The sequence below is a fragment of the Lontra canadensis genome, unplaced genomic scaffold (assembly GCF_010015895.1).
Source record: "Lontra canadensis isolate GAN:19392208 unplaced genomic scaffold, GSC_riverotter_1.0 scaffold5, whole genome shotgun sequence".
NCBI lineage: Eukaryota > Metazoa > Chordata > Mammalia > Carnivora > Mustelidae > Lontra > Lontra canadensis.
In genome coordinates this window covers 10,068,972-10,096,406 of record NW_022630999.1, presented here as the reverse complement: position 1 = coordinate 10,096,406, position 27,435 = coordinate 10,068,972, and the positions used below count along the sequence as shown (strand labels likewise).

The following is a 27,435-nucleotide window of genomic DNA, read 5'->3' as shown; positions in this document are numbered from 1 at the left end:
CTATTGATCTATTCTACTGGGAGGTTTTGTTGTTGTTGTTTTTATATCATTTCTGCTCTAATCTTTATCACTTACTTTCTTCTGCTAGGTTTAGTCTTCATTTATTGCTCTTTTTTTTTTTTTCTGCTCCTTTATGTGTAAAGTTAGGTTGTATATTTGAGACTTCATGTGCTTCTTGAGGAAGTCCTGTATATTGCCCTCTTATAACCACCACCTCTGTTGCATCCTAAAAGGTTTTGAATGTCATGTTTTAATTTTCATTTGCTTCCATGTATTTTTTTTCTTTCTTCTTTAATTTCCTGGTTGACCATTCATTCTCTAGTAGGATGTTCTTTAGCCTCCTTGTTTTTGTGGTCTTTCCAAATTTTTTCTTTTTTCTTTTTTTTTAAGATTTTATTTATTTATTTGACAGAGAGATAGAGAGAGCACAAGTAGGCAGAGCAGCAGGAGAGGGAGAAACAGGCTCTCCGCCAAGCAGGGAGCCCCATGTGGGGCCCAATACCAGGACACTGGGATCTTGACCTGAGACAGAAGCAGCCATTTGACAGACTAAGCCACCCAGGCATCCCCCAAATTTTTTCTTGTAGTTGACTTTAAGTTTCATAGCATTGTGGTCAGAAACCTGCTGTGATCTTAGTCTTTTTGTACTTGTTGAGGTCTGATTTGTGATCCAGTATGTGGTCTGTTCTGGAAAATGTCCCATATGCACTTGAAAAGGATGTGCATTCTGCTGTTTTAGGGCGGAATATTCTGGATATATCCGTTAAGTCCATCTGGTACAGTGTGTCATTCAAAGCCATTGTTTCCTTGTTCATTTAGTGCTTAGATGATCTGCCCATTGCTGTAAGTGGGGTGTTAAAGTCCCCTAATATTATTGTATTATTTTCAATGTGTTCCTCTATGTTTCTTATTAATTATGTTTTATATTTGGGTGCTCCCAAGTTGGGAGCATGAATATTTACAGTTGTTAGATCATCTTATCAGATAGATCCTTTTATTATGATATGGTACCCTTCTTCATCTCTTGTTACAGACTTTGTTTTAAAATCTAGTTTGTCTAAAAAAGGTATTGCTACTCCAGCTTTCTTTTGACTTCCATTTGCACAATAAGTGAAAGTGGTTCTTCATGCCCTCCCTGTCTATCTGCAGGTGTCTTTAGGTCTAAAAATGAGTCTCTTATAGGCAGCATATCAATGGGTGTTCTTGTTTTTTAATCCATTCTGACACCTAATGTCTTTTGATTGGAGCATTTAGTCTGTTTGCATTTAAGAGTGATTATTGATAGATTTGAGTTTAGTGCCATGTATTATTTGTTTTGTCATTGTTTCTGGTGATGTTCTTTGTTCCTTTCTAGTCTTTAACATTTTTGATCTTTCTTTCTCACTCAAAGAGTCCCCTTTAATATTTCTTGGAGGTCACCAACTTCTTTAGTTTTTGTTTGCCTGGGAAACTCTTTATCTCTCCTTCTATTCTGAATGATAGTCTGCTGAATAGAGTATTCTTGCCTGCATATTTTTTTCCCATTCAGCACATTGACTATATCATGCCACTCTCTTCTTGTCTGCCAAGTTTTTGTGGAGAGATCTGCTGCTAGCCTTATCTGTCTTCCCTTGTAACTGAGGGACTTCTTTTGTCTTACTGCTTTTAGAATTTTTTTTTTTTTAATCTCTGTGTTTTACAAACGTACCTAAGACATGTCTTCGTGTTCACCTGCTTTTGTTGATTTTGTTGGGAGTCCTCTGTGCCTCTGGATTTGCATGTCTGTTTCCTTCCCCAGATTAAGGAAGTGATCAGCTATAATTTCCTCAAATAAACCTTCTGCCCCATTTTCTTTTCTTCTTCTGGGACTCCTATGATATAAATGTTATTATGTTTTAGAAGTCCACTGAGTTCCATATGTCTATGATGACCATCTAATATTTTTCTTTCTTTCTTCTTTTCAACTTCATTATTTTCATAATCTTATCCCCTATGTAACTGATTCATTCCTCTGCTTCTTCCATCTTTGTGATCATTACATTCTGTTGGTTTTGAATGTTGGTTATTGCATTTTTCATTTTGGCCTTTCTAGTTTTAAGGTCTTTTATCTCTGTGGTAAGGAACTTCCAAATGTCTTCTATGCTTTTCTCAAGTCCAGCTAGTTCCCTTATGATTGATTATTGGTTTAAATTTTAGATCAGGCATATTACTTATATCTCTTTTAATTTGATCCCTGACCATGACCCTTTCTTGTTCCTTCTTTTGGGATGAATTCCTCCATTTTGGCATTTTGTCTAGGTCTCTGTCTTCTCTGTTAGGAAAGCCTGTTATGTTTTCTGCTCCTGAGAGTAATAGCTTTATAAAGTAGAGGTCATGTACTGTCCAGGGCCTAGTACTTCAGAAATGTCGCTGGTGTATGCTGTGTGCACTCTGCTGCATGTTTCCTCTGCTTTTTCCCTCAAGCAGTCCTCTGTAGTTTCTCTTTGCCTGCAAATGGCAAGTGCTTAGACCTTGACCAAGTGTGGCAAGTTTTAACTAGGTATGCTCTGGTGTGCTCCTGATGCCCTGATGCTATTTCCAATAGAGCTGAAGCTTATAGAACTCCATGGTCACTGGATGTGATGCCTGTGGTGGATTTGTGCTCTTCTAGGGGAGGGGTTCACTGCACTGGTGCTCAGCCACACTTGCCCCTGAAAAGCAACACCTGCAGAGGGCAGGGGGATAGGGCTTGGCATTAGTGGTTTAGGCTGCCAGTATTGGTACTGTACTGCTTACTGAAGTTAATTTATGCTGAGAGGAGGGCAAGGGAAATGGTGCCCATGAGCTTTTTTGTCCCTAGAGAGGCTATGCCATGTCTCTCAGATGCACTCCAAGAAGGGTGACCCATCTCTCCCAGTGCATCCTAGGGGATTCTCAGTTCACACAGTTGTCCCCCTCCTGGGCTATCTGCCCTCCTTCTCCATAGGACCAATACAGCATCTACTGAATTTCACATGTGACATACATGAGACCTCTAAAATTCCACAGTTTTTGAGCTCCACTAGTTGTAAAAACTCACAAAAACTAGCCCCTCTTATTTTCCCAGTCAGTGGCTTTGAGGGAAGTATTTTCCTTGTGCACTCCTCCCCCCTCCCCCCGCCGTGACCAGTGTTCCCTCTCCTCCACACACCTGTGATCCGTTTCTCCCCAAACCATGTCTCTGCACCTCCTACCTTCCATGATGCAGCCTCTTTTCTCCCTCTCATTGTGCAGTTTGTTTTCAGTCCTCAGATCAATTTCTTGGATATTCAGAATGATTTGATATTATCTAGTTGTGTTCAAAGGATAAGACAAGCATAGAGTCCCCCTATTACCCTACCATCTTAGCTTCTCACTATCATTACCGTCTTAAATGACACATAGACATCCCACAGATGAAGAATCTGCTCTGGGTATGTGCTACATTGTAAAAAGTGTCCTGAGATATTATAAAACATCTTATACAGTAATTCAATGCTTCTTAAGAGAAAGACTTCAACAAAAAGTTGACTACTTATAGGTAGTGTTTCATAGATTTGAAGACTGGTGTCAGAATCCTAAAATGAGAGATCCATTTGATTAAATGAGTAATTATGAATAACCATAGTACTTTTCATTTTTACCAAATTTGCTTTTTGTAATAAAATGAAATATATACCTTCTGATTCCTATCTTCCAGGAGCATTCAGTATGTAAAATCAGCTTGGAGAACTGAAAACTATCTACTTTTTCAGATTTATACAAGACTGTCTTGGTGATGAGCAAAACTCTTCTTATTTTCAAAAAGAATACATATTTAATAGAGAGGATGTCCTAACAAGTCATTAAATAATCACTTGTGTTCTACTCAGTTAATTAGCCTCTAAGCTTCTTAAGACAATAGCTTTGTTCTGTATAGCCCCAAAACAAAAATCTTAGCTTATTGAATAAAGTTAAATTTAAAGGAATTGTTACAATTTCAAAATCTTGATAGAGAGGTATGGTTGAAGTAGAAGGCATGGGAAATGCTGGCAGTCAACCAATTATTTCATTACTTAATATCACTCATACACTTTGCATGTGTTTTTATTAACTTCTGCTGTGTTCCTAAATGTTTTAAACATTTTTGGAATTATAAGAAGGCAATTTCTCTTTTCTAATCAATAATTTCCTCCTGCTTATAGCTGTGTTTAACATAAAGCCTGATATCACAGATTCAGACAGAAACTGCAAATTCTTTAAAGAACAGATTCATCCAGGTTCATTTCAATAGGCTAGAGGCAGAATCTCATATTTAATAAATGTTCTTTGAATAATAAAAACAACTCATAATAATAAAATACGAATCCAAAATTTCAATCCCATTTGGGAGAATCTCCCTATCTGGCACCTTCCACTGATACCATTTTTACAACAGAATAGAGTCAGAGATCATATTCTTGGTCTCCTTTACCCAAAGAATTCTCAGAAAGTATGTAACAAACCAGATATTTAATCAGTGACTACTTGCATACAGATACCTTAGCAGTTCAGTGGTGAGTAAGACGGGCAAGGACAGACACTTAACAAGTAATTGCAGCTGCTCTTAGAGTAACTAAGGCATAAACTTGGCATTTTTTCTAAGTGCATACCAAGAGGACTTTAGGTGATCAGGGAGTCAGAGAATATTTCCTTGATGTAGTGAAATTTGAGGAAGAAAGTTAAATAACAAATAGGAATTAGCTAGGAAATTATGTGGTAGGACAGCATTCCAGATAGAGGAAGGTGTATAATTATCCAGAGACTAGGGTAAGTTTAAGAATATTAAAGAAATGTAATATACCAGGGCATGGTGAGCAAAAGGAAATGTACATGATAGAGCAGAAAAAGGCCAAATAGGCCCAGGAAGTCAGATCTTGATCCTGAAAGCAATGGGGAGCCATTAAAAGGCTTAAGGGAACAGAGTGACAATAAGGTTAGCATTTTTAAAAGATTTCTGTCTGGATTATGGAAAAGAATAAGAGTTGCATGGGGTTCCTGTGTGGCTCAATGGGTTAAAGCCTCTGCCTTCGGCTCAGGTCATGATCCCAGGGTCCTGGGATCGAGCCCCACATTGGGCTTTCTGCTCAGCGGGGAGCCTCCTTCCCTCTCTCTCTCTCTCTGCCTGCCTCTCTGCCTACTTGTGATCTCTGTCTGTCAAATAAATAAAATCTTTAAAAAAAAAAAAAAGAGTTGCAGTAAGGCACGCACAAAGAGATACAGAGAATATAGTTAGAAAGTTGGGAATGAGTTTAGAGGAGAGATTTAAGTTACTTAGACTAAAATGATAATAATGATGATACAAGGAAATGGAAAATTATTGAAGCTTCTGACAGTAGAATTTACATGATTTGGTGGTCTTGAGGATTGGGGATGAAGTTGTAGGGGATATAAAATAGGTTGATACAGTTTTCCTATAAGGGTATCATTCATTGATATTAAAATAATATATATGTGATTAAAGCTTCTATTTTAGATTTATTAGAATTGCTTACATTTACCATGGTATGATTCAGGTTCTCCCCTCTTAACCAGAACAGATCAGAGACATAGTTATAATTGCTCTTTTCATTTCCATTTCTTACTTCCATTCACTCTTAAGTTATTGCAATCTGTTTGGATTTAACCCCATTCCTGACATCACCTAAAAGTCACCAAAGCCTTTAATGAAGCTAAATATACTTACCTCTCTATTCAGACATCCCAAACATTTCAAGAGTAAAAGTTTGCCTTAAATTGTTATTTTTAAGTCATATGTTAGTAATATATTTCTAAACTGAACACAATAAAATTATAGAAATAAAAGATCCAAAAAAGGGAGAAGATACTTGGAATTAAAATCGTCTCTAAGAATTTCAGGAAATATTCAAGAATGTAGGAGACATGTAAGAGAATGCAGAGAAAATGTAGAGACTATAGGGAAAGGTAAGGGAAAATTCAGACAAGGAATGTATGAAATAAATAATAAGAAACATGGATCATATCCAGTATAGAGGATCAAATACAAAAGCTCAACATCCAACTAGAGTAGTTCAAACCTAGAATTCTATATGTCGTCAGGTTAACAATTGATTTTGAGTTTAAGAGACATTTTCAGGCAAGAAAATTCTCAAAAAAACTATGTCCCATTTAGTATTCCTTAGTGATTTCCTTGGAGATTGACTCCAGCAACATGAATAAATAAACCAAAAGAGAAACATAGGCTCTGGGAATAGGAAACCCAACTAAGGACGTTATAAAGGGAAATGCTGCTGGATATCAGCTAGGATAGGGATGCTGGAAAAAAATTTCTTGTGCAAAAAATAAAAGTCATTAAAAATCCACAAAACCAAAGGGAATGCCATGAAATACTGCACTTGTCATTGTGGTAATGCAAACACTGTATGGTTTGGTAGGTTCAACGGCATATACAACATTACAGTCCACCTTTATATTGTAGAAGTAGAGATGACAAAAGTTAAAAAATAGAAATGAAAGAATTAGTTTGTTACATTTCTTATGGTAAACTTGTTTTAAGTTCTCTGAACAAGAAAGGAAGATATAATTATGTTATGTAAAGTTACAAAGGAGACCAAGGGAAGAATTAACACTGGTGACACAATTGCAGAATGAGAGAGAAGGTGAGAAGATATGGGGGGCTGTTAGTGATTTTACCATTTTCTATGGCAGAAAGTCAATAAATGTTGTCTCTAATTAATCCACATAAGAAATAGAAACAGAAGTACATTACTTAGTGATATAGACATAACACTTTTTGAAAGTGATAACATGGGAGGAGTGAGTTTTATAATGGAATGTTGTCCTCATTATTTATATTAGATCTCATTAGTATGTTAATGCATAATTTTTATGTGTCATTTTAATCGTACAGAAAATTTTTGGAAAATAAAAGTACATTAGAATTTTAAATGGTAATGATATTCGTCTCTTTTAATATTTTTCAAGATGTATTTATTTATTTTAGAAGGGGGAGGGCAGAGGGAGAGGGAGAGAAAGAGTGTACTTACTCAGTGCAGAGCCCAAAACCCTGAGATCACGACCTGGGCTGAAGCCAAGAGTCAGATGCTTAACCAACTGTACCACCTAGGCACCCATATAGTCTTTTAGATCTGATGGGATGAACTTTTGATTTTATATGTTCAAGAAAAAATTATATTTGCATCTTTGTTTTTCAAAAGTCTCTTCATTAGTGACTATTAAATGTATCATCTTTTGCATATCATAGTCTACAATTAGCAGAAACTTTTCCATTTTATCATTTTTTACAATTTGTCATCTTATATGTAACTTTCAACATCTAGTTTATTCCATTATCCACCTACCACTAGGTGTCTTTTTCAAAAGGAATTTATCATTTTTATTCTTCAGATCACAGGTAGGTCATATTTTCATTCATTTTGCAAGTCTTGTTAGGTATGAGGGAAACAGACAAAAAGAAGTAGCTCCTGTTTTCCATACGTGTTGTGTTCTAACAAAGATCATTACCTAATTCCCAAATTTGCTGGTTATGGTGCAATACCTCTTTTCTTAGAATATACTTCTTTTGAGTACCTCCTGCCCCTTGAAACTTTATCCTTTTTTGCTGTGAGTCGAGGTGTTGTTTTTTTTTTTTTTTTGGTTCTGTCACATTGGGCTGGCTAATCTCAGTTCCCTTAACTTGATCAATTTCCATGACTCAACTGCTTTTAAAATGTAGGTTCCACTTTTTTTTTTTAATCTCTTTATTTGACACGTTATCCCTTAGTGATCTCTTAGTCACTGACTGTGTATATATTTTTTCTTCTAAGTGCCTGACCTACATATAAGCATTAAGATGTGTCATGGACCTCTTAAACTTAACTTATCAAAACTGAATTTCCTTTCTGTCTCCTACTCTCACTCAAATGTGCTTCCTTATGTCCTAAGATAACATAGTCCTTGGCATATAGAAGGGGTTCTGATATTTTAGTGTAGGGAAGACCTATTAAAACACTGCTAGAATTTCTAATTCAGAGTTTCTGATTCTATAGGTCTGGGGTGAAAACTTCAAATGTGCATTTCTAACAAGCTCCCCAGTGAAACTGGTGGTTTATCTGCACTTTAACTGCACCTGGAGAACCATTGGCACACAGCAATCAGTTAATACTTGTTAGATCAATAATTACTCTAAATCAATTATTTTTAAATATGTAATATGGGCTCAAAAATCAAATTGAACTCAGCATGATTAAATAACAAGAAATATTCATAGAGCTTTAGTCTGAAAGAACAAAGAAGATCATTTGGTGAAATACTCTTTTACTGCAAGTTAGTAAACTCAAGTCTAAGGGGATTAAATGATTCATATGAGGAAAAATAACTGTATTCCACAAATCCTGACTTTCCGTAAAAATAAAATAACTTTATATGTAACATTTGTATTTAGCTAATCAAGGATTCGTTTTCTAATTCGAGATAGATATTGAGCAGATTCTCTAGATGAGTAGGCCCTTGCCCATAGGCACAGATTTCGTAAAAATGAATTGAAATACTACTGACTTTTAATGCTGTCTCCCATACCTACTGACATGCTTGTAAAGAACAGAGAAATCTAGACCTTAGTATCCTGGTTAAAGTTAAAGATTCTCACCAGTCCAAGCAGTGTTTGGGCAAGCAGTGTTTTGTTTTGTTTTGTTTTGTTTTGTTTTGTTTTGTTTCTGTTCTTGTTTTTTTTTTGTTTTGAGAAAAATAAAGAGATTACATGACCCTACTGGTCCTGAAGAAAGTTTAATCCTTTCTTTGTCCAGAACTGAAAGGCCTTTCATCAATGCAGTAAGTGTCAAAACTGTGGCAGTCCTGTACTCTTTTTTTTTTTTAATTTTATTTATTTATCTGACAGAGATCACAAGTAGTCAGAGAGGCAGGCAAACAGAGAGGAGGAAGCAGGCTGTCTGCTCAGCAGGGCTCAATCCCAGGATCCTAAAATCATGACCTGAGCCGAAGGCAGAGGCTTTAACCCACTGAGCCACCCAGGCGCCCCGCAGTCCTATACTCTTAAACTGTTTCATTGTTTTCCCAAGTTTGAATATTTAACAGGATTCACCAGACTTTACTCGTATGAGGCAAAGGATAGTGCTTTGGAGAAAGAGAATGCAGACTTTCATCAGAGGCCCAAGAGCCTTTCCCCAACATGAGCACCCTGTGGGCTCAATCTTTAGGCAAGTGGAACATCGAGCTTGATCCACTAAAGTATGCACAAGGAGTCTTGGTTTTGGGGGGTGTGGGGAGCTCAGCAACAAAGCTTTCAGTGGCTTTTTAAATAGCCAAGCCAGGTGGGCACCTGGGTGTCTCAGTCAGTTAAATGTCTGCCTTTGGCTCAGGTCGTGATCTCGGGGTCCTGGGATTGAGTTCCTGCTCCACAAGGAGGCTGCTTCTCCCTCTGTCTCTGCCTGTCTCTCTCTCTCTCTGTCTTTCATGAATAAATAAATAAAATCTTTTTTTTTTTAAGTCAAGCCAGAATAATCAAACCAGATAAACTAGTTGCAAAGCATTAGTGCAAAAGTTAAACTTGAGATTTCCAGTGAACTGTCAGACCCTAAACAATACATCAGATATCCCACTGCCCTCTTTTTGACTAAGAGAAAAAATCAGATGCATGGATGTCTCTAGAAATAAAGATAGCGCTTTTTCAGTCCAGCTGCAAATCAACGTTATCCTACACAGTAGTCTTATAGAGGTCACTGAAGCTTCTTTCTTATGGACCAGCTGCATGAGGGATCAGGCAGATTGAATCCCAGGTCTCTAGAAGTGGGTTACCAAGATTAAGTAGGCATATAGATTCTGAGCTCTTCAGGAAAAATTAACCAATCCTTCTCAAGTACATGCTAGAAGCCACTTACACACAATGACAGTGAAAGCATCGCTGTCTAAATTTAAAATGCTTAAACCATAATCAAGTTGCTTCCGAGACAGATATATATAGGCTGCAGGCTTTAAATACTTGGGGGACAGTCTGGTGACCAAATAAAGGAAGTCTCATGACAAAGTTGTATTTCCTTTAAGAACACTAATCTCCAAAATGAAATGTCTTAAAAATAGGAATGTTATGTGAAAGGACAAAAAAATTGAGCAAATATAATGGGCTGCTGTTTCTGACTAGATGTATGCATTATCAAGTACCAATTACAATTACACTAATTATGGACAAGGAGTTGGGAGACCTCTAAGTCATCAGGAAAAGATGTGAGGGAAAAAAATTTCCATGTTCTCCAAAACACATCAAATGTGTTTTTTTAAGGGAAAAATCTTATTCTAATATGTTTATCCAGTTTTATTAGCTACTTTTTTTACTTGTATTCAATTTTTATCATCTATGCAATGAAACTCATTTGGGGAGCTCTAAATAATTGTTTCAAAGTATGGTCCCATGACTACCTACATTTACAACACCAAGGGAGTGTTTCTCAAAGTTAAGTGTGTATGGGTCATCTGAGAATCTTTTTTTAAGATGTAGACTGATTTCATAGTTCTGGAGTAAAGGCTGAAATTCTCTTCTAATAAGTTACCAGCTAATATCTGTGCTCCTTTTTGAATACCAGAGATTTATTTTCAAAGTGTGTATGTGTATTTGTGTGTATAAGTATGTGTGTAAATTCACAAAAGCAGATATATCATGGGAATCAGTCTCTGGAGTTAAGCCTGAAAATCTGCATTCCCAAAGTTAACTTCACCCCAAGTTTTATCAACAATTAAGTTTAAGAACTATGTGGTTAGGGGTGCCTGGGTGGCTCAGCGGGTTAAAGCCTCTGCCTTCAGCTCAAGTCATGATCTCAGGGTCCTGGGATTGAGCCCTGCCTCGGGCTCTCTGCTTGGCAGGGACCCTGCTTCCTCCTCTCTCTCTGCCTGCCTCTGCCTACTTGTGATCTCTGTCTGTCAAATAAATAAATAAAATCTTGTAAAATTAAAAAAAAAAACTATTTGGTTAAATGAACGTAAACGTCTAAGTTAACTTTGGCTGTAAAATTTTGTGGATCTGGCCTCTCACCCTGATACTCTTTAAGTCCTAAATTGTAGGGTGATATATTCTCTCACTTTTCAGGCCATCTGTGTTGCTTGAGTATCTATGACTTGGAAACAGCTGCCAAGCTCTCTGTCACTAAATTCAAATTTTAATTAGGTCTGATCTTTTGCTAAAAGGTCTAAGATAAAACTTCTTGTTCTATCCAATCTTAGAAAATTCTATATCCAGATGAGGGGCCAAACATCAACATGATACTTCTTTTAGAAAGCAGCAGAAAAAAAAAGATTCCAAAAAAGTGAAATCATGTTTTTTTCTTGTCTCCTCACTGGTTTTTCTGGGGTGACACCCTTGAATTCACTCTGAACTCCTTTCATGCCCCTCCACATCTCAGTTCTACACAGGAAATGTTTGTCTACTAAATCCCTCGCAGAATATGTGACACACAGTAGATGCATTACATCCTAGTACATTAGTTCCTTCCCCCAAAGGATTTCTTCTTTTGGTTACTGTTATTCAACTATTACTGAATTTAGCACAACAAGGTAACATGATGATTTCTCATACAGCCTAACAATGTTTTCTAATTTCCTTTTTCCTTTCCCTACAGTATAAGCAAGTGGAACAATACATGTCCTTCCATAAGTTGCCAGCTGATATGCGTCAGAAGATACACGACTACTACGAACACAGATACCAAGGCAAAATCTTTGATGAGGAAAACATTCTCAGTGAACTCAACGATCCTCTGAGAGAGGTAAGATGGACAGTCTTCGATCTCCATGGTACATGGTCATGGTTTATTTTCTCTTTTCATGGCACATCTTCAAGGCCGTGTTACAACACTACTCAGAAGAAAAGTCAGAACTAAATGTTGACACATCTTTTGTGCCTTTATTCTCCCCTATGGTTTCCCGTATACAGACTTTTAATTGTTGGGGGGAAAAAAGTACTGGAAAATTGTTCTTATGATCATGATTGTCAGAATGGTTTTATTTTCCGTATCTGTGGATACCAGAGTTCCTTCATCTGTCTTCATTGTCTCTATCTTTCACTCATTCCTCTCATGTCTACTGAACTATTCATCTTCGTTTTGGTTTCTGGTTTCTCATCTCTTCCCATGTTCACTTCACCTGTTTATTAGAATTTAGACCCTGATTACAGACTGACCTGATCTGTTGCAAGAAATTAATTTCTCCTATCTCCTCATTAAAACATTTCAATGTCAGTAATCACCTGTTTGTCTATTTATAGCTTCTTTCCATCCCTCCCTAGAAGGCTTCTCTCTGCCCATGGGAATGTTCGGGTCACTCCTAGACCAAAAGAATACTGGCGCGATTGTTCATATTTCTCACACTGCTTTTCTTTCCCTTCTTTCTTTTACTACCAACCTTCTCACACGATTAATGCGTTCTGTGTAATCATTACTTTGTGTGGTTTGATTGCCACTTCTTCACCATAGTTGGTTCCTTGAAAATTATTGGTGATCTCTTACTCATCAAAAAGCCTTTGTCTTTGAGCCCTTGGTGGTCCTTTTAAACTGTTGACAAAACACACATCCTGAATCTCTTTTTTGGGCTTCCTTAGCACTGAACCATTACTAAGCCTTTGGCTTTTCGTTTTGCATTTCTGAATTTGTTCTTTATTTTTTTTTAATTTATATCTTTTTGCACCTTAATTCTGTAAATTTTGAGCTCCAAGTTCTCACCAATAACACTGTTTTCTTAAAATCTGCATGGTTTTCCCTTGACTCCATATATATAGTAAACTAAGTAATACAGTCATTATCTTCCATTACTAAACCATTTTTTTTTTACTAAACCATTTTTCTTTTGAAGTCTCTCAGTAAATGTTTTAGTCATTCTCTCAAATTATTTGGAATGTAAAATTGTAGTCTTTTTTTTTATCTTTTTCTGCTCTGCCTGTCCAGTCAATTGCCAAATGCTGTCAGTTCAGTGTGACAGCCCACCCCACACCTGCACCCTTGTTTCCTTCCCCACCACCTTTGTCTTGACCATAGTCTTCTCACACGGACAGTTGGAACTGTCTCCTCAGTTTGCCTTCCAGCCTCTGGGCCATTTTCTCTAACTACCATTTAAAACATCGATGCCAGATTAATCTTTTTTTTTTCTTTTCATATGTACAAGCTACTCATTTTTCTGCTGAGAAACTTTCACTCTTTACATATAAAATTATATCAAATTTAGCCTCCCTAGGCTCGTATTCCAGCCCTTCTGTGCTCCAATCTCGGCTAAATTTCCAGCTTTATTCTCCCTGCTGCTCTACGTGTTCCAAAGTGGTCTAACGCCAAACTGTGCAACTTGCTGTTTTGCAGAAATCGATTATAATTTCTCACCTTGCATCATATGTTTTTTAGAAATGTCTGTCATCTGTTAGCAAAGTCTAGTTCAAATATTTCTTTATTTACAACTTTTTTTTTCCAGCCTAGATTTCATAGCTCTTTGCTCTGATCCCTAATGCACTGAGTCCACAACACGTGTGTGCTCCTTGTCCGTTCCTGTCTCTTTTATCATTAGTGTTTCTTATTTGTTTTCTCCATTTTCGCTTGAAAGTTCCTTAAAAGCAAAGGTTTCTTTATAGTTTAATTTTTTCTTGAAATTCTTAGTACATGTAGCATTTATTAAATGCTCAGTAAATATTTTCATTGCAACTAATAATCTTTACCATTTATATCCATTCCTAAGCTTCTGCATTCCCTAAAAGTTATTCGTTTTTTTGTTGTTTTGCTTTGCTTTTTTTTGAGCCTTGAACTATCAGTTAAGAGTTTGCCAATAATGGAGCTCAAAATTTGCTGTTGATTAGCTTATTTTCTTTACAAATACCTCAAATAAGAATATCATTTTTTTTCTTTTTTGCTTTAGGTGACACAATTCAGACTTCATTTATTGTTGTATTTTTAAAAATAAAATAACGGTTTAAGAAAAAAACTGTCAATATATTTTGCCTCATTTCTTTGTTCGATTACAGAATTTGTTTTGAATTTAAATCCCCCAGGGCCCCTAGGTGGCTCAGTTCACTCAGCATAGGGCTCTCAACTTTGGCTCAGATCATGATCCCAGGATTATGAGATCGAGCCCTGCGTTGGCTCTGTGCTGAGTGTGGAGCCTGCATAAAGTTCTCTCTCTACCCATCCTTCGCCTACTTTCTCCCTTTCTAAATAATAATAATAATAATAATGAATAATAATAATAATAATAATAATAAATAAATCCAAATCCCTTTCACCAAAAGGCAGAAGCTCAGGACACTGGAACCAAGCTGGGTTCTCAAGGACCCAGAGGGATTCAAAGACAGGACAGGAGAGGCCATAGCAGGGAGACAAAGATAATCCAAGAGATAGTATCAGATATTAAGTCTAAATCAAAAGATAGGAAGACACTATAAAACTAAGGATATGTTTCAAAGAAACAGGAAAGGGGCACTTGGTGGTTCAGTCGGTTATGTGTCTGCCTTCAGCTCAAGTCAGGATCCCAGGGTCCTGGGATTGAGCCCCGTTGTCAGGCTCCCTGCTCAGGGGGCCTGCTTCTCCCTTTCCCTCTGCCACTCCCCCTACTTGTGCGCTCTCTCTCTCTCTCTCTCTCTCTGTCAAATAAATAAATAAAATCTTTTTCTTAAAAAGAAAGAAACACGGAAATGTTAGGATTCCAGCATAAAATGTCATTGAGGAAATACAGAAAGCCAGAAGAAAAATGAGTGTAAAAGGCCTAAAGTTGTATAATTAAGTGAGAAGCATTCCTCTGTGCTGAAAATACACAATGTAGTATAAAATTAGGATTACAAGAACTCCTTCTTAATCGTGTGTATTTTATTAACTACCCTTTCTCTTGCCACACAATACCTTAACTCTGATCTTCAATGGAAAAAAATGCACTTTTCATTTTTACCCCATCCACAGCCATATGAGACCATATGTCCAATTTCCTTAACTCCTACAACTGTTCAGTCACTAAAGTATGACCAGTGGTTTACCTCATATTTTCAGAAACCATAGTTCAGGGGTTCAGCATCTTTTAATTCAACGTCTGAAGTGCACTCACAACTGTTCTCCCTGCCTTTGATCTCAGTTAACTCAAATGCATACCGTCACACGGCCACCATATTGATTGAAAGAAAACATGAATTTGACAATTCTCCTCTCTTCCTAGAACCTGATCATGATCTCCCATCCCCTAGAGGAAAAAGTCCAATCTCCTTGACATGGCCTATGAGACGCTCCATGCCCTGCCTTCATCTTTACTTTTTTCCGTTAATACCTCATCAACAAGGAATTGTTCATAATTTTCTGGGAAAAGAAAAGTGCTGCTAACTGCCTCATTGCTTTTCCTCATGCTATTCTAGCTTCACTTCCTTCTACTCAGCTTACATTCCACTTCCTGTCAGGCATTCTTACTCCACATGAACTTCCTCATAAATTTCCCCTGAGCACTCTCTTACATTGTATTTATCACTTATCAGTTTATTGTTTGTCTCTTTTAAGTCTGTGAGCTTCTTGGGGTGCCTGGGTGGCTCAGTGGTTAAAGACTCTGCCTTTGGCTTAGGTCATGATCTCAGGGTCCTGGGATCGAGCCCCGCATTGGGCTCCCTGCTCGGCCGGGAACCCGCTTCCCCCTCTCTCTCTCTGCCTGCCTCTTGTGATCTTTGTCTGTCAAATAAATAAATAAAATCTTAAAAAAAAAAAAAAGACTATGAGCTTCTTGAGTCTGGAGATGATGCCTTAATCTTTATATCTTTGTTGACAGTTATGGTAGGAACTCACTAAGTATTTACTGGGTGAATAGCCTTTAACAGAATTATGGCTGAAAAACAGATAAGATTTGTGTGACTACTTAATAAAATTAGAGATCTTAATAGAATTAGAGATCTGAGCCTCATTAAATGCTCAGACACTTAACACCTTAAAAGGTGAAAACGATGTTCTCCATTTATTCTCTGCTTTTCAGTTTTTTTGCTCATCTAGCATCAGAATCCTGCAAAAGCCTACATTTAATGTTATACCGAGTTAAGACTTTATTAGAAGGGAAATAAAATGAGTAGGATAAGAAAGTAAGAAGACACATAGCAGTGAAAGAACAGGAGTTGTTATTTAAATAAAACTTGAAGTGACCTGGTAGTGGGTATTAAAGAGGGCATGTATTGCATGGAGCACTGGGTGCTCAATGAATCTTTGAACACTAAAAAAAAAAGTTAAATTAAATTAAAAAGAATTAAATTAAATAAATAAATTAAATAAATAAGACTTGAACCTTAAAAGCCAGACATGTCTTCTGAAGAAAAGTTCCGTAAGAACAGTGAGAAATATATCTTGGTCCCTATTAAATTGTAGTTTTACGTACTTACTGTATTAGTCATAGTGGTAGATCACAGGAAACCTTTTTAACTTAGAAGTTAAGGCATCAACTTGGCCAAGGCATATTTTGCTCACTCTTGTGCTCCTAGAATCTAGAAAGTGCCTGGTACATAGAAGACATTGAATGATTGATATAAATGTCAAATGAGAGAAAGTAGAATACTCAGAAGAGGAAAGCTGGATTATTTGATATGTATTTTGGGACAGAAGGTAAAAATACAAGATTTGCATAGTATACACATACGCATGCCATATATAATTGCTAATCATATATTCAAAGTTGAGTCAACCACCATTTTATATTGCAACAAAACTTTTAACTTAAAATACTTCATTGTGCAGAAGGCTTATTTTTGTGAAAATATGTAGCCTAATTTGAGATGCTAATATATACTAAAGAGGAATGATTTCTGCTAACACAAGTCTGGGTACTCTGGAATGTATAGAAATGAAAGGTAAGTCAACCCTTCAGCCTCTCAAAAACATATGCAAAAGATCTATTGCTTAAAAATATAAAATGCAATGTTAAGGAATGTGAAAATCATTCTATATTCATGATCAATTGAGCCCTATAATATTTTATCCATTTTTATATCCCAGCTTTTTTTTTTCAGTGTGTCTGAATACTTTTAAGTATGAAGACTCCCAAAGATGTAAAGTGGCAGAATTTCACTTGCATGACCTTTGAAAGCTCTTACAGAAATCTCATACCACACGTATGCAAATTAGTTGTATTAGTGGATGCTACAAAAACACTGCTTCATTGAGTGCAATCTTCCATTTCCATTTCTGTGACATAAATTAGGTGATTTATCTTTTCATATGTTGAAGACAAATTGCTGAAATGCCTTTAAAAAATATCTGGTTCATTCTTACTGTTCCCCTTTCAATAAAAATGGTACCTCCTCAAAGAGGCCTTCCTGAGAAGTTTATCTAAATTAGTTCTCAGAAGTCCTTCTCCATCCCATAAGCCTTTTAGTTGTGTACATACCACTGTGTTGTCTGGGATCCAAGAAGGCAAGAACTTTATCCTTCTTGATTTCTACCATATCTTCAGTCGTCAGTACATATTTAATAACTACTTACTGGATTAACAAATGCAAAGAAAGTTTGGATGTCACACTTTGAAAATCATCTCAAGGAATCATTGATTGTTAGAGCTCAAAGAGAGCATTTTATCAACAAAACAGTGGTGTTCATGTGGATAAAAAGTGATGCCCAGAACTATGAAGTGCTCTGGCCAGAGAATATTCTTAGTATCACTTTTGATCATGCTATGGAAGATGAGGTTTCTCATGTATAACAAAAGGATGCTGGTTTCCTCTGTGATTGTGATTTTTATGTATATACCATAAGCCAGAAGGTCCTATTTTGCTTATGGTTGGTTTTTATTTTCTTTTAAACTTCAGATATTTGCATTAGTGATTTATTACAGTCAGGATGAAAGAAGAGAATATTTCTTTTTTTTTTCTTTTTTTAGATTTTATTTATTTGCTTGAGAGACAGAGAAAGATAGCGAGAGAGAGCACAAGCAGGGAGGACAGAGAGAAGCAGGCTCCCCATGAGCAGAGACCCTTACATGGAACTTAATCCCAGGACCCTAAGATCATGATCTGAGCCAAAGGCAGATGCTTAACTGACTGAGCCACCCAAGTGCCCCAGAGAAGGGGATATTTCAATAGAGTATCATTATAGAAGGTAAATAGATATTCCATCCAATTTCTAGAACCCAGGAAGATCAATGGAATAGACAAAAAATACCTTTTTTTTTCTCTTCTATACCAAGTCTTCCCGGAGTATTGTCGGTGGCTCATGGAACAAACATTGTTGGTCTCCCTGTCCAAACTGAAGTAGGGAGCCACCTCAGGTTAGAGAAGATTCAGAGTGGCAGATCAAGTTGTGCACCCATCCTCGGCTTAGGCCATAATGACCTGAACACTGGCTCCATGAGAATTGTCAGCATTCTCAGAAATGATCTTTTCACTGTGAACTAAAATACTGGGGCCAGAACAACCATAATATTCTGAGAAAAGTCTTTAAGATGATACTCAGAAACTTGGCATTGTGAATTAAAGCTATTATTTTATGATCTATGTATTTATTACCCGTAATCTTTAATCTTTAGTTCCTCTGTGACTGTATATAGTCAAAATTCTGAGTCTGCAAAGCCCAAATTAATCTCTAGAAACTGCCCCACACTCCAGTTGTTCTTTGACCTGGCTCTGGCTACAGAAAGCTTTTCTTTCTTCTGCTTCCATTCACCTATAATAAGCTCCTATCCTCTCCTAGCTGCTCAAGAAGACCCAGTTTTATTGTTTTAAACTATCCAGTTTAACTCCCTTTTATAATAATCTCAGTGCCATTAATAGTCACGTGTATCTTTCAGTTGTACAATAAACAATGAATGTTTGTTGAATGGAGGGGCTATGCAGGATCAAGGTTAAGTGCATGGCCCTGATTCCACCAACCCCATTTAAATCCAGCTCCACAACCTACTGTATGTATGACTTTGGGCTATTTAATAACTTGCATATATTTCACTTTCCTCATTTTTGAATGTGGATGATGGTGATAATAACTACCTCATAGAGATGTTATAAAGATTAAATGAGCAAAAAGTATAAAAAATTAGAAATGCATCAGGCACACAGTAAGTGCACGGTAAAATTTAATTTTTGTTATTACTCTGATTCATCGAAGAGTAGGATACGGTCCCAGCTCTCACGGCTCTTGTGGCTTAGAGACAAAAATTTCAATAGCCAATTATAACTGTGCGTAAGGGCCATGAGGGGGTCATTCAGAGGGTGTTAGCCAAACACAGGAGAGACAACAAGTCCAGCCTTATCGTATGTCTCATTTCTTCTGGAATGTAGTCAAACAATCTGCTGATAAGTTCTTCCTTCATTTTAACGCCAGCTTTCTGGAGACAATGTCTTAGCATTAAAATTTGGCATTAAAATGTTAGGATCATGGGACTGATGAATGCTTTAGCAAAAGCAAGCAGTGTATTTAAAACTAAAAAATTAATTAGAAGAATTCTGTGAACTCTACCCCTCTGCTTATGAGAGCCTGTTGGAATGTGTGCAAAGTAAAAAGGTCTATTTTTAACATGATCAGATTTATACTTACTTGATTAGAGCAAAATGGCAAACTTAACTGTGGAGAAAGAGGTTAATGCCCTTCGAGCCTGTCTCCAAAGTTCAGAACTGATCTATTTTTAAACAATGGAGTGTGAAGAGCCACGGGCTGAAAATAGGTACAGATCATGTGTCCCAGTAGAATATATGATGTCAGTATATTTCATTTTCACAGAACATGAATCAGGCTGAGAGTATAATACTGTCCTTCTGACCTTTAATTTGTTGAATAGACTATAGGGAAGAAAGCATAATCTGAATGTGTGTTTACTTGTGCAATTCTGAATCGTTGAAGTACATACTTGTTGCGTTTTAAAATACCCTGTAAAATGTGTTTAGTTAAGGTTAACTAAAACAGGCTAGAATCATAGAATTGAAAAGTTATACAGGGATCTTATAAATTATCAGATATTCATGTAACAGGCACAGGAACAAAAGGCTAGAAAAACTTTGAGTGGCCTAGTTATGGTCACATTGCCAAACAAAGAAATTGACTCTTTATCCTTCTTTTGGTGTATTTTCCCTTGCATCCCTAGTTTCTAGAAAACAAATGGACAAAAAACGTTTATCGATTTCTTAATGTGTGCAAAACATTGATCCAGGAGTGATGGGAAGGTAAATTGTAAAATATGATTTCAGTCTCAAAGTGCCTACCCTATGCTTGTAAGACACAAGATATAAATACATGGAAAAATATAAACGATGAAAAAAAAGTTAAAGTACATTACTAAAAATACCAGAAATGTAAAAAGTTCACTTATAGTTAATTACCAGAGCAAAACTGACACTCCATACTGAAATTCTAAGTGGATTGAAGACATACATGTGCAAGGGAAACCATAAAACTCTTAGTAGAAAACACAGGGAAAAGGCTTCTTGATGTTGATGTTGGCAGTGATTTTTTTTGGATGTGACACCTAAAGCACAAGTGACAAAAGCAAACATAAATAAGTGGGACTACATGAAACCAAAAAGCTTCTGCACAGCCAGAGACACAATCAACAAAATGAAAGACAACCTATGGCATGGGAGGAAATGTTTGCTGACCCCACCTGTGATAAGAGGTTAATATCCAATATATACAAGGGACTCAACTCAAGAGCAGGAAAATAAGTAGTCCAATTTAAAAGTATGCAAAGGATGAGAATAGACATTTTTTTTTTCCCCAGAGTAGATACTCAAATGCCCAGCAGGTATGTAGAAGGGTACACAACATCATTAATCATCAGGGAAATGTAAATTAAAGCTGCATTGAGATATCACTTCACATTTGTTAGAATGGGTATTATTAAAAGACAGACTATAACAAGTGCTGGTGAGGATGTGGAAGGGATATCGGGGAAGGGGAGTGGGGAAGATAACATGCATTACTACAGTGAGAGAAAGCCAGACCACTGGGCCTTTTCCTTGATTTTTCCTAACATCGTTCATTACTTCCCTCCTTCCTCCCCTACAAGGTTTCTCTAGGGGCATTGTTTACTCCTAGGACTTTCAAAATTAGTCCTGTGCAATACTATATAATTCCAATTACATAAGGTCCCTGGAATAGACAAATCCATAGCAGCAGAAAGTAAGAGAAGTTACCAGGGACTGCCGGTAGGGGGAAGGAGGGATGATTGTTAAATATTTTCCAGAGTTCTTTATACGAATGATGGAAGGTCATAAAGCATTGTGAACATATTTGCGAACTGCACAATGGTTGATATTATAAAATTGTTATATATATTTTATGAAAATTTTAAAAAATAATAATCTTATAAAATAGCATCCAGTCCTGTATCTCTAGATCTTTAGAGCCATTTCCGCCTGCCACCTGCTCTTGTCACCTGACGGCCCAAGGTGCTTCCAACTCAATACAAAAATAAAGCAAAATCCTTTCTCCATATAGATGAATATCTTTGGGGATTTATTTCTCCCCAGATCAAAGAGCTCAGAAGTTGTTAAAGTATGTAGGTTGTGTTCCCTGTCACTTCCGAGTGACCCTAACTGGATTAGTTTGCCACTGTCTGCTCTCTCGGTTTCGGAGCTGGGGCTCCTCTGGGTCTTGGCAGATATTCAGAAGAGAGAAGCTTCCTCCTTCCTGCCACATTTTACCAGCCTAACTTGCTCTGTAAGTTTGCTAGGGTTACCATAACAAAATAAAACAGACTGCATAGCTTAAACAACAGCATTGTATTTTTTCATTCTTCTGGAGGCTGCAAGTTCAAAATCAAGGGGTCAGTAGAACTGGAGCCTTCTGAGACCTCTCTTCTTGGCGTACGGTTGTCCGCCCTCTCCCTCTGTCCTCCCGTGGTCTTTTCTCTGTGCTAACATATGCCAGGTGTCTATTTCCTCTCCTTATAAGGACACCTTCCAAAGAGGATCACTGGGAATTAGGGCTTCAACATATGCATTTGGGGACGATACAATTCAGCCTATAACACTTGCCAACACAGTGCTGTGCTCCACGCAAGTCTAGCTAGTGTGACATGTAAATGAATGTTTAATGAATCTTAGAATGCTGCCTGGTTTTAGGGCCTGGACTGATTTCCTCATGTCCTTTGCACATGTACATATGCTATTGTACACAGATTATTTCTGTTACCACTAATGATGAAAATGAATTTTTGTGGATTGTATTTTAAATTCTCAAATATAGGTTCTTATCCAATTCTCCAATACCAAACTCCTTCTCTTGGGATTGTCTTCTAACTCACACTACTAACTGTTGGTTCCATTTTAATAATATTTTTTTTTTTTTTAGTTAAGCCTATTTCTGGATACCAGTCTGCTTTGTTTGCTGTATGTGACAGTTCAGATCAGTCTATGTTTACCATGTCAGAGAGGCTTAACACTTACTCTGCAAATTATTCTTACAACTTGCTTACTGCTTGTAAGCCCCCGGAGCTGCATCCTGATGGAGTTTATACAAATCCTTGTAGGGCTTCAGCCTAGGATACTACACAGCAGGGCCAAGATACAGAGTCTCCAGTGAACACGCATTTTTTTTTTTTAACACGCATCTTTTCAATACACAATTCCTTAATATAGGTTTGCTTGGTCAGTTCCTACCTCTTTTTCTTTGCTTCATAATCAAATTTAAGTGAATGTTAGAATTTTCTGTCACTGTCATTCTGCCTGGTACCTAATGGAGCGGTATGTCCCTGTGTTCTAGGAGAACAGATCAATGGCAGGATGCTCAGACTACCTTAACTTCAAACTTCATTTGCATTTGTATGGTAAGGCTTAAATGAGATTTAATATCTCAAAACCAAATTAGATGCCTTTGAGAACTGTAGCAACAGAAAACATTAAAATGTTTGAATCTGTCCAGCTCAAAATTCGTCTTGTTCAAGCAGGCAGATTTCATTGAAGCCACTTCAGCATAATTGGCCATTTGTATATGCAGAGATTTTAGACTAATTGCGTTTAACATAATTTGAAGAGACTATTGATCTAGCAACGAATGATATAGCTGGGTTTCAAAATAAGTAATGGTGAAAAATGTCAGTAGTAAAGAGGCTATTGCAGACTATTTCTCTGTATCTCTACTGGGCTTCTCTTATTATAGCTATGACTAACCCAAGATGGAATAATAGCGTGTGGCCATTAAAAAGAAGAGCAACTAGGACCATGTCTCAAAAGGGGAAATATTTTATATTATAAAGATAGAGAAAAAAGGAACAAATATTGAATGTATATTGTGATTACAAATATATTAAGGTGAATAAAAGTTTGTCTTAAGGGAATATATACACATATTAAAACATGAAGGTGATAAAAATACAGAGATTTTTTTCTCTTATATATTTTAAGAGATGTGTGTATATGCATTTTTTTCAAAGATTTTTTTTCGATGCACCTCTTTGCTAATACACCTCTTTGCTAATACACCTCTTTGCTAATACACAAATTCTTAATGAAATGGAAAACTACAATAGACTAAAATTGAGGCATTCCATATTAATTCAGCAATCCTCCTTTTTCTACTTCTAAACACTTTTAACTCTCCCCAAACAAATGTTAAGGGTAAATGTTCCATAGCTTTGTAGTCTATTACATAGTTTTTGATATTGAGATTATTTAGGAGTTGCAGTGAAAGCTTTCTTTAAAAAATAAGACAGATGATCTCAACTAGACAAATAGATTACCTGAAATCTTCCCAATAAGATATAGAAATCAAGGGAAATGCTTTCAGTTTAAGAAATTGAAGCAGTACCTAACTTGTTACCCAATGTTTGGACAAATGTTTAGAACATTTTTAAGCATGAAGATACGCCAGAATGGACCGATTTTCTCACACATGCAGTCCACCATCTTGCAATTTAGAAGGCAGATGCCCAGATCAGTACAAGCCAGTTGGGAATGCTGAGGAAAATTGTTTTTAAATTGCTTCATGTGTTTCCTTTCTTAAAAAAAATAATGGAATGTGTATGTACAATTCACCTTCCAAATGGATTATATCAATAAAACACCTTTATTATAAGAATTCTGTATTTTTTCCTTGGCTTTAGCCACAAGGGAATTTCACTGACTCTCCCCTAAGAATATCTTAGCATGTTCTTCTTCAGAAGCTCTGCACTCACCTTATCTTTTGTTTTTAATCAACAGTCCCCACTTTTTTTTTTAACATGACTCAGTATCCTTTTCCCAAATTACCTTGAAGCATTTGTTTCTTTGAAAGTATAGAATATGTGGTCTATACAATTCATTTGATATTAATATTATTTAGTAGTACAGCTATAAATTACAGTGGTTAAAACAGATAACACTGAGTGAATGTTTTACTTGTGTTAATTTAATTATCATAATCTATGATTAATGTTCTACTTGTGTTAATTTAATTATCATAATCTATGATAGAGTTGCTGTGTTATCTCCATTTTCCAGATGGGAAGATTAAGATTTGAAGAATCTGAGTCACTTTCTATGGGCACAGAGCCATTTAGTTTTGGAATCAGGGATTGAATGTGTGTGTGCACACACACAGGGAGAGAGAGACTAACCCATATATATATATTTTTTACTACTTATATTACACTGAATATATACACATATATCTTCGTCCCTTAACTAGGTGTAAACTTTCAGATACATCTTTATTTTAGGAACCATGGTTTCCAAACCTGATTACTTATAACTTCGAGTGTGTTATTGAAAGTAGAGATTTTGAGTCATATCCGCTGGAGATGTAGCTCCAGATTCTTTTCAGATTCTCCAGATTCTCTCTTCAGAATTCAAGCCTGGTGAACTGTATTTTAGTAAAGTGCCATAAATATGTCCACAAGATTATCCTCTTCCTCTGAAAAGTAACAAAGAGGAGAATGTCATCTTTGGCAGGTCATTGAATCCTTTTTTTTCTTTTAATCGATGCTGTCTGCATGAGAGCCATGATGAGGGCAAAGACCCATGGAACAATCCTGAATAGTTTGTTTTATTTTCCAAGAAATAAAGGCACTCAGATTCAGATTTTTAAAAATAATTGTTTTGCTAAAATAAAAATAGGCAAGTTCATTGCCATCAGTTTGCTGCCCCACAATCAACAAAGACTCATGTCAGACTCTCAAAATACGTAAATTTCAAAAGAACAAATTTATGGGTAATACCAAAATCTTTCCGGTATGTGGTAATACCAGATATGTGCAAAAAGTAAGATAGCTTCTTAGAATCCATCAAACCCCTAAGTTGGAGAGCTGGGTCGCCCAGCAAACCATGGTTATTCCTCTTGCAAGTGTGTGGTCTTTAGCAGATTGTTCAGTCTCTTCTGTAAAATGGGGTAGTAATAATACTTAAGTAATAATACTTTGCAAGGATAAAATAAATTAATGCTTGTAAAAGATTTAAAGCCATACCTGGATACTGGAAAGAATACAAAAAAAAAATAGTCTCTTATTTTTATTATGTTCATTCTTAAAATTATCCTTGCCTTTAAAAAAAAAAAAAAAAAGACAAAACCCTAACACATCCACTTACTCCAGTTCTCACCAGTCCCAGTTCCGGAACCGGGGGAAATAGGCAACATCAGTAGCACTCTTTTTTAGGATCTCCTAGGGGATAAAGTGTCAGTTGACGTAGATTTGACTATATTTGTTTATTCGTGTTTGATGTTAATATAGAAGTCGTATGTCTGGATGACATTGGAATGTCTAATATAAGTTCTTAGAAGGAAGGTCTTGTGTGTTCTGCAAAGTCTAAAAATACAGGGTGTGTTGGGTGTAGGAATTTAGCAAAGTAACAGCAGCTCTGTTTTGTTAAGATACTCTATGATTCATTATTGTAATGATGGTAATTATATTTATAGCCACCATGCCTAAAACATTTTAGAACTATACTGTGTAGAATAAAATAAAGTAGAATGGAAGAGAAATAAATGTTTTACAAAATGGAACTTTCCCCAATGATACTTAAGTTATTGGTAAAGAAATATAGTGTTTCAAGGAGACTTAAAATATTACTATTCTTTTTAATAATAACCAAAAAATATTCCTTAACTTTCTCAGGGTCTCAGACTTTACATAATTCCTAAGTACCGGTTTATAGTTAAAATAAATCCTTTGTGGGGCACCTGGGTGGCTCAGTTGGTTAGGCGTCTACCTTTGGCTCAGGTCATGATTTCAGGGTCCCAGGATAGAGCCTCATTAGGCTCCATGGTCAGCACAGAGTCTGCTTGTCCCTTTGCCCTTCCATCCCCTTGTGTGCTCTCTCTCACTCTAAAATAAATAATCTTTTAAAAAATTGATTAAAAATTCTTTGTAAAGCACTCTGTCTCTCTCTCTCTGTCTCTCTCTCTCTCTCTCTCTCTCTCTCTGTTTATATATACAAAATCCAATTTCCTGATTTGTCACAAAGTTAAACCAAAAAAATAATAAAAAATTAACGCTGAGAGTAAAAAAGGCAAGTCACAGATGAGGAGAAGATATTTATAAAGTATATCCCAACAAAGAACTCATGTCAAGACAATAAAAAGAACTCCAACAACAGGAAAAAAAAATGAGGAAAACTTGACTGGGCAGTTCACCAAACAAGATATTTATCCGATCAGTAAGCCTATAAAAATGTGCGTAACAACATTAATCATTGGGGAAATGTAAGATAAAACTGCAATGGGAAAAAAATTTAGAAGCAGTAAGATATCTCTGCATACCTACTAATGGCTAAAATCAAAGAATGTGAGAAAAATAATACAATCATTTTAGAAAACTTTGCTAGTATCCACTAAAATTAAATATAAGCTTACCTTATCACCCAGCAATTCCAATATAAGGTAAACAAATATTCAAGAGAAATAAGTGCATGTATAGCCATTGTGGAAAACAGTACAGAGGTTTCTCAAAAAGTTAAAAATAGAACTGCCTGACAATCCAGCAGTTGCATTTCTGGATGTTTACCCAAAGACTACAAAAACACTAATTCAAAGGGATACATGCACCCCAGTGTTTATTGCAGCATAGTCTACAGTAGTCAAACCATGGAAACAGCCCAAGTGTCCACTGACAATGGATGAATGGATAGAGAGGTTGTGGTTATACATTTGAAAATTCACTTAAGATTTATGCACTTTACTCTGTCCGTATGATACTTTAAAAAATATTCTCTAGTCTGGGACCAAACAATGAACATAAATAATTCTATCATACTTGAGCAAAACAAGACGAAGGAGCACTGGAAAGGAAAGACTTTAATATTTGAAATAAACTGACATATCAAAGTAAGATCAAATGCAGCATTCTTCATTGTTGTTTATTATATAATGCTTTTATTTAGTAGAAAAAAGTTTGTTTGAAATTTGAACAGATTTGTCTATTTCCCCGTGCTTTTTAATTTACTCCATTTTTTAATTGTATAAATATGGTCTCATGATTATTTATTTTATACTTTGGGATTAATCTAATTCTACATTATTTACTGTTACACCAATCGTTAAAGCTTTCACTATTGGTAGCTCTTTCCTTTGGCCCCTTTTGAAATACACTCATCTTTGT

The 27,435-nt window shown here is 36.3% G+C and overlaps 1 protein-coding gene across 1 annotated transcript in view; it reads left to right on the top strand.

The window, feature by feature from the left end:
• Positions 1-27,435, top strand: part of HCN1 (hyperpolarization activated cyclic nucleotide gated potassium channel 1) — a 393,328-nt gene that overhangs the window by 310,053 nt on the left and 55,840 nt on the right. Inside the window, exon 5 of the mRNA XM_032851441.1 lies at positions 11,580-11,726. Coding sequence (XP_032707332.1) covers positions 11,580-11,726 — 147 coding nt within the window. The remainder of the gene's footprint in view (positions 1-11,579; positions 11,727-27,435) is intronic.